This window comes from Lycorma delicatula, chromosome 4, assembly GCF_047948215.1.
Source record: "Lycorma delicatula isolate Av1 chromosome 4, ASM4794821v1, whole genome shotgun sequence".
Classification (NCBI taxonomy): Eukaryota; Metazoa; Arthropoda; class Insecta; order Hemiptera; family Fulgoridae; genus Lycorma; species Lycorma delicatula.
Genome location: NC_134458.1, coordinates 196,134,013 through 196,146,396, shown reverse-complemented (window position 1 = coordinate 196,146,396; position 12,384 = coordinate 196,134,013). Strand labels below are relative to the sequence as shown.

The 12,384-nt window shown below is 31.1% G+C and overlaps 1 protein-coding gene across 1 annotated transcript in view; it reads right to left on the bottom strand.

The window, feature by feature from the left end:
* Positions 1 to 12,384, bottom strand: part of LOC142324186 (protein MMS22-like) — a 134,107-nt gene that overhangs the window by 95,672 nt on the left and 26,051 nt on the right. The window contains exons 7-8 of the mRNA XM_075364932.1: positions 6,647 to 6,829; positions 2,746 to 2,975 (exon numbers count right to left, since the gene is read on the bottom strand). Coding sequence (XP_075221047.1) covers positions 2,746 to 2,975; positions 6,647 to 6,829 — 413 coding nt within the window. The remainder of the gene's footprint in view (positions 1 to 2,745; positions 2,976 to 6,646; positions 6,830 to 12,384) is intronic.

Sequence of the window (12,384 nt, the reverse complement as noted above, 5' to 3'; positions counted from 1 at the left end):
GGAAATTCTTACTCTATTTTTTCTTAAAAAATCATTTCTTTCTTGACAACTTTCCTTTAAATGTTGCTGTCTCATTTGAGCAGTACGTTTAGTAGACCTACCCATATTTTAATTATATAATAATACTAGCTCCCTGCCCTGGCTTTGCCCATGCTGTATGGTTATTTGCATTTCCCAAAGAGGTCAATCTTTTTATTTTGTTTTTTAGTCAAGTAACTGGAAGCAGGTGCAGCCAGTCACACATACAGTAACGGTGGCAGTGGCTGTGTTGGTTAAGCCACAGTATACCTTTGCACTCGTTAAAAAAAAATCAGAATTAAAAAACCCAAAAATTGTTTTTAAATATTTATCTGAAGAGTATTTGCAAGCCCAAATCTACTGGTTATATAGCAATATCTCGATTACTATGGTTGGGATTGGGAAAATTTACAATCACTGTTCAACATTTTATTATCTTTCTTTATCCCCTTTTAAGGTCAAATCTCAAAAATCTAGAAACTGGTTAATTGACATGAAGATTACACTCACCAAATATCACATTGATTTTTTCAAATGTTACTGAAAAATTAAAAAAAACAAACAGGTATTCAAAAATCCATTTTAACCCTTGAAACTCGGAATTTCAAAAATCTAGAAATTGTTTTTTGATATTCATAATCATTCAGTTCAAGCCCAGTTCACATAGTGATAGACACTCAGAGTCAATACAATTCATTAATAAAGTTTGTGCTTCAACCGGCAAATCTCCATTGCTGCATGCATATATATATATTTTAGAGATTGTTTTAGATGAAATATACCCAAAAGCCTTCTCAGTTACGCCAAGAAACATGGGTAAAAATTTGGTTGCAATTGATCAAGTAGTTTTTATGTTTATCCCAAACAGACAAAAACCTTCTTCCTCTTTATATAATAGTATAGATAGATTACTTTCTTTAATATAAATTTAATTCTATTGAGTAATATTATTCAGTTCAAACCCTGTTCACATTTCATTAATTCACTTCATTTGCCGGTGCTTCAACCGGCAAATCTCCATTATTACATGCATAAATATATATATATAATTTTTTCAAGATAAAATATATCTAAAAACATTCTCAATTATGCCAAGAAACATGGGTAAAAATTCAGTTGTGATTGATTAGGTAGTTTTTTTGTTTATCCCAAAGAAACAAAAAAAACCTCTTCCTCTTTATATAACAGTATATATATATATATATATATTAGGTACTAGATACCACTAAAAATTATGAAATAAGGTAATCTATAAAAATTAAAAACTTACTTAAAAAAATAACAGTACTACTAAGTTAAAAATAATTATATTTTTATTTATTAACTAAAGTAAAAGTATTTACAACAAATAACTATTCTTGAAGTCGGTGCCAGCCAACACAAGTTAAAAATACCTATGATCTATATAATACAGATCCTACTTCAAACAATGAAAAATTTGTAATAGAAGTTTTACTACAATAAAATGAGATCTACAAAATTATATAACAATAAAATGTAACATACAAAAATATGATAAAAGAATACTTTATATATGCTAAGGTACATACATTATCACCAAGTATATATACCTTGGTGAATTCAAGATGAGGTATGTTCAAGAGACATTCTCCCTTAAATGTACGCTCTTCAGATCCCATTTTATGTGTGAGAATCCCATTTAGCTGCCTAGTGGTCAATTAAGTTACTAACTTTATGTTTAACTTGTGTTGGCTGGCACCGACTTCAAAAATAGTTATTTGCTGTAAATACTTTTACTTTAGTTAATAAATAAAAATATAATTATTTGTAACTTTTTGGTAGTATTATTTTTTGAAGTCAGTTTTTATTTTTATATTTTAAAATTATTTTATCATAGGCTTTATTACATCAATTTTCCCAGAATTAAACTATCTTCTAGTTTTAATAATAGAATTTACGCTACCATTCTATCCAACAGTGCACCAGCTAGATAAAATGTTTGTTTAATTTATGTTGGAAATAATCCTTTAAAAGAATGATAGGTTCACTTTTGGGTTCCCAGATATTGAAACATACTCAGGAATAGTCGACCTGAGACTGTACAAAACTACACTTCATTTAGATACATATCATCCTCTGAAGTAATAAGACCTTACAATGGTTCCAGAGGCTAAACAGAAAAAGATACTGAGACATAAATTATGTTCTAATAAATGCATAAAACAAAGTTTGTCATTTAACAAAGTTACTGTACTACAAACCTAACTAAACTAATTTTTTGTCACCAAATTTTTCTGTTTTATGTTAGATAACATGAAAACTAAGGAAGACTGGGACCTCAGGTCAAAAAAGATAAGAAACCATCAAATTATAACTTATATGACACCCTTAAAAATTTTGGTATGATCTCATTTCACTGAAAGAACTGAAATCTGGGCAAATGTTTTTGCTAACTGTAAATCGATAGCCAAGTATTTTTTGTACATATGTTTGTAAGACCTTTTTCCTTATTTCAAGCTCTAGAATCAGTTCACAAATTACTTATCTTTCCTCTTGAATCATTCTGTATGAAAGCATATAATTAATTCATCAAATTAACTCAAACTGTTTATTCATAATGGCAGCTAGTGTCTATTATGAAAACTTGAGTTTTATTTACCTCCATTAGAATAGAAGCCTACCATTTAACATAAAATAGTTTCATAAACCTGCCAATACAGCAGTTGATGTCAAATTATTGATTAAAAAAAAAGATAAATATTTTACCTAATTATAGCCATTTTATCCAATGGTGCACCAGGTAGATAAAATGTGTTGTTTAATCTGCGTTGGAAATAGTCCCATAAAAGAATGATGGGTTCACTTTTGGGTTCCCAAATATTGAGACATAAATTATGTATTAAAGGTATATACAACTGCAACAAAGTTTCTGATACATCCACTTTCAATACCTCTTTTAATATACGTTCCAATAACTTATAATTACTCTTCAATTCCTATAAATTAAAAAGTATATTTACATAAAATATAAACATACATTTAAAAAAATTCATACTTATATTTTATTTATTGGTTATAAATATCATAAATAAATCATCTTATACAATTATTAAGTGGAACTAACTGAATGAAAGAGACCTCTTAGTCCTTGCACCATTTTCAATCTGATTTTTAGTTATTATTAATGGAGTAATAATATTTAATGAAAAAAAAGATTCGAGGACAGTTTGGAAAGTAACCTCCATTTGGCTATAAATAAAAAATCCTGCATATATAAAATTATTTTATTATATATGACTTAAAACTACAGCTTTTAACTATTTTTCAACATAATCGCCAATTAATTCAAGCATTTCTCATAGCTTTACATTTATAAACATCTTCTTCATAAAATTCAGCCACCTGGATACCTAGCCAACCTTTCACGGCATTTTGAAATTCATCACTGTCATCAAAGTGCTGCGACACAATCCATTTCTTCATGTGAGTAAAGAGAAGATAATCACTCAATCAAGTCAAGTCCGGGCTGTAAGGGGGATTCGTTTGCTTGGCATTTCTCCCCCCATCACCTCATTCGGTCGCCCTAAAGCATAAGACCGAATGTCTGTGCCACAAACAGCTACTGAGCCTCAGAACAGTTTAATGAGCTGTGTCCTAACTAGCTCCTAGAGCTAACCTAAAAGCATGGTACCACACACCACTTGCTTGCGTGTCCCACCATCCTCTTGTCATATATCACTAAAATGGGTAGGCGTACCCCATTAACTACTAAAACATATATGATTATCAATAATTAAATTTATCTTATCAAACATAGCAATTCATTGCCATGCCTAGGCCGCTGAATGCCAGCAAGTATTGGTCCACCATTAAAGCGCTTGGAGCGTTAATCTGGCCGGTAGCCAGCCATATCTCTCGGTTAGCTTCCTATAGCAGCATTGTAAGAGTCTTTTCCCTTAGGCAAGCTACTGATGTCAGTTGAACGAAGCAACCGTATCAAGGAACTCCCACATGGTCTGACAATGCAGCTCTCGTAACATTGGCTCGCCACTTGTGAGTGGCCAATTTTCCCCTTGACCTCTAAGTTCCAGGATGGCCTGAGTTCTGGCCCCCCCAAGAGCTGGGCAGTTGAACATCATGTGTTCATTCGACTGGACCTCCCTGCAGATGCACAGTTCATCAGCTACCAGGTGGAACCGAAACAAATATTGGTTTAAATTTACATGGTTGAAGAGCACTCGGGCTCCCGTTGCCCTTAAAACTAATGGAGAGGCATACCATCCCCTCAGATCCTGTATAAATCTATACAAAGACCTTCCCTTAGCTGTAAGGGGAATGATCAAAAATGTCCCACTGAAATTGATTTGAAGTTCTTGAATTCTTTGAGCATTGTTGTAAAAAAAAAAAAAAAAAAAAAAAAAACAACACTGGATGACAGCATACTACGACATTTGTTCTAAATGGCTTGTCGAAGTTTCTTCAAAGTTTCACAGTAGACTGCTGAAGTAATTGTCACACCACATTCCATAAAATTGATTAGAAGAAATCCCTTGGCATCTCAAAAAACTGTAGCCATAACTTCCTTGCTGACAAAGTTTCGCAGGCTTTCTTTGGCTTGCATGGAGTACTCAGATGTGTCCTGGCCATCAACTGTTGTTTCATTTTGACATTCACGTAGGCCACCTAAATTTTATCCCCAGTTACAATTCTTTTCAAAATACTTTCTCCTTCTGGGTCGTAGCATAAAAGAAAGTCTAAGGCAGAGCTCATTCATTTGGTTTGATGGATCTCTGAGAGCATTTTTGGAACCCACCAAGCAAAGAACTTTCAGTAACCTAATCTATCAGTAACAATCTTGTACAAAACTGTACAAGAAATTTGCAGGAATTGTTTGGAAAGTTCAAAGATGGTGAATTTTCAATTTTCATGCACATTTTCATAAATTTCACTAGGAAGATCATCACTCACAAGAGAAGGCCTACCATTCTTCTCTTCTTCATGGATGTTTGTCCTTCCATTTTTTAAAAATCAGAACCATTGCTGCACTACACCATCACTAATAACTTAGGGCCACACACAGTACACAACTGATAATGGATGTTTGCTGCCAAAACATTTTGTGCTCAAAGAAATTTTATGACTGCACACACCTCGCATTTTGTAGGATTTTCTGTTGCAGTGCTCATCATTTTAAGTTATAACAAGAAAATGGGCTAAAATACATGGCCCACACTAACACAGCTGGAAGCACACTGATTCAGAGAGTACAGCGATGTGTCAATGGTGGTGCTACTAACACTACTACACTATGATACAATGGAGATTACTTTCTGAACCACTCTCATAATAACAAAAAAGATAAATTTTTGTATTTAATCACATTAATACACATACTATCAATTAACATTAAATTTTATTAAAGAATTTATTTATTTTACTTAAAAATCATTAATTTTTTTTAAAGATGTTTTACGTAAGTTATAATTAAAAATCAAGATCAAAGATCTGAATTCTTAACACATAAAAATCCCTAACAAGTGCAAATTTAATTAAATATAGTTATCAATTTAAAATAGCAATGAAAGTAACAAACTTTGCCTCATATTTGTAAATCATATAGATTTAAAGATATGGTTTTTTACAAACCAAATAACTTAAAAATGAATACTGTAACTGATCTGAAATTTCGTAACTGGTAAGGTAATAGAATAGGCTAACTTGTGTAAACAATTTGAACATGATCGGTCCAGTGGGTCTTTAGGAACAAGTACTCAAAGTCTAGACACGTAACAGAAAGCTCAAAAAATGGTACCTTTTTTGCTCTCAAGTGTGATAACTTTTCTCTTACAGTATTTAAAAATACTTTTCTCTGAAAGTACATGAAAGTGCAATTTCATTGAATAACTTGATGTTGAAAAAATTAAACAAGTAAATTTATAATTAAAACCTTAAACATTATTGAAAGTACGTGTTTGAGTAAAAGTAAACAAATAAAATGAATTTCCACAATTTGCTAGGTTTTATTTTTCAATATGAACAAATTGGTTTATAAAAATACTCAACTATCCATCATATACACACTGTGCAAGTAAAATATGATATTACCAATAATGTAGTCCTTGTTAGTATAAATTTTATTATGAAGGAATCAAGGTGGCAATGATGAACAGATAAGAAGCACTATCTCTCCTCTAAGCTAATTCAAAACTACTGTTAGCAAAGACGATAATCATCTGTTTTTATATAACAGTTTTTAAAAGCATAATTAAGCCAAGCAAAAAAAAAAAACATAAACAACCATATCACATTGTGAAGACATCTCATGAACCAGTGCAAACAGCATGAAATGCACTGCTATAACAATATTTATAGGTATGGAATTTTCAAATCCTAAAAATTCATTATTTTCTAATAAGTTTAATCTTGTTGAAAACACATTAGTTGACAATAACATATGATTAAGAATAGCACTGCTAGAACAATTTAACAGGATTAATTCACAATGAACTGTCAAATCATTTAGATAAAAAAACTGCCATCATGCTGTTAGCAGATTTATCTGAAACATGCCTAGATTAGAAATAAACATCCACAATTGTATAAAGTAAATAATTAAGATCACACCCATCAATTACTTATTGAAGATTAAAAAATGATTATCTCCTACCCTATTGTTGTACTTGTATAAAGGAGAAAGATGACTAATAAACCATGTTGTAAACAAAAAAGGGTTACTACATGTATAGCAATCTGGTAACTTTAATGTTTCCACTTCTTTAATAGAGCTTGGTTCACTATTTTCAAAATCAAGCACAGAATTTAATATTTTATTGACAACACTCCAAAAGTCCTGCAACAGAAATACATGAAAAAGATATAACTTGAATAAATATAAAATATTAATTTATTTTATGATGTCCAGTGACACAGCCACATGACTGAAGACTGATTTCATTTCAGTAATAACAAATTGTCTAATTCCTTAATACATTTTATTTTATTCGATGTGTATATTCAGGTGTCCCACAAAGAAACTTTCAGGTGTACACGAAGGACTTTCTATTGTTGGAAAAAGTTCATAAAAACATAGGTCTGAAAACACTGTCTTCAAGTTATGGCTAGCAAGACTTTGCCTGGATTTCGGCACTTCTAATAAAAAGAGGCCCTACTGTAATTTTTGGGACCCCCAATTAAGGAGTAAGGTAAAAAAATTGTTTTTTATTGAAGCAAAAAGACAAAAAACAGACAGAATATTGTATTATTATGTACCTAAAAAAATTATTCTTAATATACCAGAACAAAAAAATAAAGTACATGAAATGATAAATGGTAACAGAATAACACACCTCAGTTACAGTAACTTTGAAATTCCCTCCTTCACAATGTACACAGTACTCTGCCTGATGTAAAATATTTCAGGTGGCTTTTCATATTTCATATAAATTCATTAGCATTTAGTACTTTAATGAGTAACCCTTCTTTAGTATTAACTTTTTGTTGGTTACTATCATTTCATACGATCCCAAACGAAGTAATCTAGTGGTGTTCAGTTAGGTGATCATTGTGGCCAATTGATATGTCCATGATGAACAATGCAGTTTAAGAAATTACCATTTAAGTGATTTCCAGCTACTAAAGAAAAATTGGCAATGTGTCATCATGTTGGAAAATCGTCCTTTACAGACTACAAACTAGTCTGTAAAGGTACATCCTGCAAAAGAGGTGACAAATTATTTTTCAAGAAATGAACATATGCATCTACCTCAAGGTTTTCATTGAAAACAAATGGTCCCAGAATTTTGTCATAAATAATGCCATGCCAAACATTAATGTGAAATCTAAGTTAACTAGTTTCCACAGTACCATGTGGATTGTCTTTGCTCCAATAACGTAACTATTTCTAAATTCTTTGATACATTTCAATTTAGTTTTTTACATAATTATTTCATTTTACCTGTGTAAATTATTGAATATACACAGGTAAAATATTGTTTTATAAATTTTGTATTTCTTTTAAAATTATTTTCAGTAATTAGCATTTTTGTTTTTAAAAAGCCTCTGAAGTAATACCTTATGGTGGTTCCGGAAGCTAAACAGAAAAAGAAAGAGAGCTCAAATTACATAAGAAACCACCAACTTTACTCCTTAATTTGGGTCCCAAAAATTACAGGAGGGCTTCTTTTTATTACAAAAACTGAAATCCAAGTGAAATCTTTTGCTAGTCACAACTTGAAAACAAGCGTTTCTGGAAACGCTTATGTGAACTTTTTTCATTATTTTTACCAATAGAACATGTCCTGAAAGTTTCTCAGTTTCTTCCTACGACACTCTCTACATATTTCCATCCAGGATATTGAGTTAAATATTACATCATGGTGCTATACATATACGTATTGTGTATATTGTGTTCATGGTACTGTATAGAAAAGTGTTGATAAAATTAAAGTTGCATTTTACAAATGTATATTTCACTATTGAATAAAGTAGAATTTTTTTTACATGTGTGGAAATAATAATATAATAGAAACCAATATTTATCTTGAGGCCATTTTTACCATTACCAATGCAACACATAATTATTATCATCATTCAATCATGTATCATTCTACATAATAGAGAGATATATTGCACAGATACAAGTAAATAAAAGGTAATAATGAACTAAATACGTGTTACAAAAAAAAAAATAAATAAATAAAATATTGATTTCATTGATATTTATAATATACATGTCTATAAAGATACTGAAAAACATAATTTAATACAAGAACTAGTAAATGCTTATTTAAATAAAAAGGAAAACAAGAAAGCACTTTTATAAACTGTTGTAAAAAAAATAATAATAAAAAATACTTGAAATCTAAAACTAGATGGCCATTTTGATTATTAAACACAATCAACAGATACTGTAAAACTCAAATAAATGAAAATCAGTATAAAAAAATAACAATAGGAAATAATAATATTAAAAATTAATTAACAAAGAAATAATATTCTTAATATTCATATTGCTAAGATTATTTATAAATTAAAAATTAAATTAACTATTGACCAAAAAGCTAATATCTCAAGCAATCCTGAAGGAACCATAAAGTTAGCTTAATACTTTCAGATATCTACTTGTAATAACTGTCAAGGCAGAAAAAGAAAAAGATCCTCTTCCATCAAGACAATGCACGGATGCACACCTGCGCAGTTTTGATGGCCAAAATTATGGAATTAAAGTTTGAATTACTAAAAAATCCACCGAATTCACCGGATTTGGCCCCCAGTGATTTTTTTTATTTCCAAACTTGAGAAAGTGGCTCAGTGGGTAACGGTTTACGTTGAACGAAGGGGTTATCACCCAAACAGATGCTTATTTTGAGGACCTTCAGAAACCTGTGCAAATCTGAACTATATAAAAATAAATGTAATAAGACAGTATAGAAAAGATAAATTGGTTTGTTACCTCACCCAAAATAAAAAAAAAAAGTGACAATTAATGTAAAGCAATTTAAAATGATTTACTCTCAAAATACCTCTAGCAGCTCAATTTCTTTCAAAAATTATAAAAACAAAAAATTCATGTAAAATTTTATCAATAACATCTATTTTTCTTTATTCTTATACAATGGGTGTATTAACATTAATACAAGGACTTTTAAGTTTTTACAAAAACAATGAAAGAAAAAGGTTTTTGTTACAAATTGTCTTACTGTTTGTCAAAATATTTGCCTTTAAGATTTATACACTTTTGCATGCATTCAAACCAATTCTCTAAACAGTTTTTATACTTTGAAGTTGGTGCCTCAAAAACATGATTTTGGAAGGATTCAACAACTTCTTGAAGTAATGAAAATCGCTGTCCATGCATTTTTTATTTGACCTTCGGGAACAAAAAGAAGTCATTAGGCAACAAATCGAGTGAATATGGGCAATGAAACATTAATTCATGTTTTTTCCATCAAAAAATCAATTGTTTGACGTGCTGTGTGAGAACTTGCATTGTCACAATAAAGAAAGATGTAACATTTTCGGTTGTTTTTCCTGATTTCGTTGATGACTTCTGGCAAACAAATTGTTGTAAACCATTTAGCATTCTGTTTTTCACTCCTCTAAAGCAATGCTTGCTACATGTCCAGTAAAACTGAAGAAACAAGTGATCTGAAAGTGCTTTGTGAACAAACCACTTTTGTTGGATTCGATTCATCTTGGAACACCCAAACAGTTGATTGTTGCTTCATTTCCGGTTCGTACAAATATATCCAAGTTTCATCTCCTGTTATGATGTTATATATGGATTTTGCATTTCCTTGATGAAATCTTTTTGAGCATTTCCTTACACCGATTGACACGAGCCTGTTTTTGAGCTTCAGTCAAATTATGCAGAATCCATCGCGAAGATATCTTTTTCACAGCTAAATGTTCATGTAAAATCGAATGTCCTGTAGTGTTATATGATGTGTAGTGTGATATGATTAAGGGTGCTCTATCTCACGGTAAGTCATGTGCCGATCCTCTTCAATCATGTTGCACAAAGCATCTATGTTTTTTGGAACAACAAATTTTTGTGGATCTTCATGAAATTCATCGGAAGCACGATCACAATGAAATTCTGCAAACCAATTGTAAATAGTCCTTTCTGATGTGATTCATTACTAAAAGTTGAACAAGGTGATTCAAGGTATTGTTGTTGAGTTAGGCCCTAACTAAAATTGTAAAAAATCATCCAACAAAAACCTTCGCAAGAAATTTACATTTTTTCTTTAAATGCTCACTGTAAACAAACTACTTGGTCGATTTCTGAGCTGCCAATAATGTAGCACTAAAAAAAGTAAAATTTTACAACAGTAATGTCACATCTCAATAGCGCAATCTTGTGATTGTAAAAACTTGAAAGGCAACCCCCATAATCACACCATATGGTATAAAATGTTATAATGGCAATAGAAATGTTCTATTATTATTATTAATAATTCAATTAGTGAAGGAAATGAAAACAGGTACAAAATAATTTTTATGATCCATTTTAACAATTTCAGCCATACCTCAGTTGTTCATTAACCAATTTTAACAAAAAGAAAGGTGTCATTTTGTTCACAATAAAATATGTAAAATTTTATTTAAGAAGAATAATTCAATAAAACAATTATTAATGATTAAAAAACTTTAATAGTTGCCATTTTAAAACTATTCAACTTATTTATTTTGTAGAAGTTGTTCAATAAGTCCTTAGAAAATCCAAGAGATGGCGCTCATAGTATCAAAAATGATTGCTTTTAGTAAGCATCATTTGTTGCTAGAGTGCAGTTAAACGTTTCAGCTGTATCCATTGTGTGGTTTCATTATCATAGTCGATTGAAGCAATAAGCTATTGTTTATTTAGAAAAATGGAAAAAAGTGAGTTTCAAGTGGTGATTAAACACTTATATTTAAAAGGCTTAACACCGAAGAGATCAAAACTGAATTGGATGAAGTTCATGACACATGAGTTTAAATGTGGCCATACATCCACAAAAGATAAACATCATTCAGGGCATCCAATGGAAGTGACCACCCCTGAAATGACTGACAAAATTCGATATGAATTTGAGTGATCGATGAATCATGAAATAGTTGAGGCCACAGGCATATCACAAGGTGTTTTTAATTTTGCACGAAAAATTGGGTGCGAAAAAAATTTTGGCAAGATGAGTGCCTTGTTTGCTCTTAGTGGAGAATAAATGCAATCATGTGGTCGACTCTGAGGCTGTTTTGGTGCTTTTCTGTCGCAATCCTGACGAGTTTCTGCGTCTATTATAACTGTGGATGAAACATGGATACACTACTACACTCCAGAGATAAAGGAACAGTCAAAACAGTGGGTATTTTAAGGCAAACAGGCTCCAAAGAAGGCAAAAATGGTGAAATCAGCCAGCAAGGTGAAGGCCACGATTTTTTGGTATGCACGCTGTATCATCTACACTGATTACTTGGAAAAAGGACAAACAATAATCGGAGAGTATTATGCGTTGTTACTGCACCAATTGAGCAAAGAAATCAAGAATAACTGTCCTCATTTGAAAAAGAAAAAGACCCTCTTCCATCAAGACAATGCACAGATGCAGACCTGCGAAGTTTTGATAGCCAAAATTATGGAATTAAAGTTGGAATTATAACAACATCCACCGCATTCGGCCCCCAGTAATTTTTTTATTATTTCCAAACTTGAAAAAATGGCTCAGCAGGCAATGGTTTATGTTGAATGATGAGGTCATAGCCCAAACAGATGCTTATTTTGAGGACCTTCTGAAATCCTACTTTTTGGACGGCTTAAAAAAGCTGGAGAAACACTTGGAAAAGTGTATAGAATTAAAAGATTATGTTGAAAAATTTAAAAAATCTACACAAAATAATTTGTTTTTCTAGTTTTTTCTAAGAACT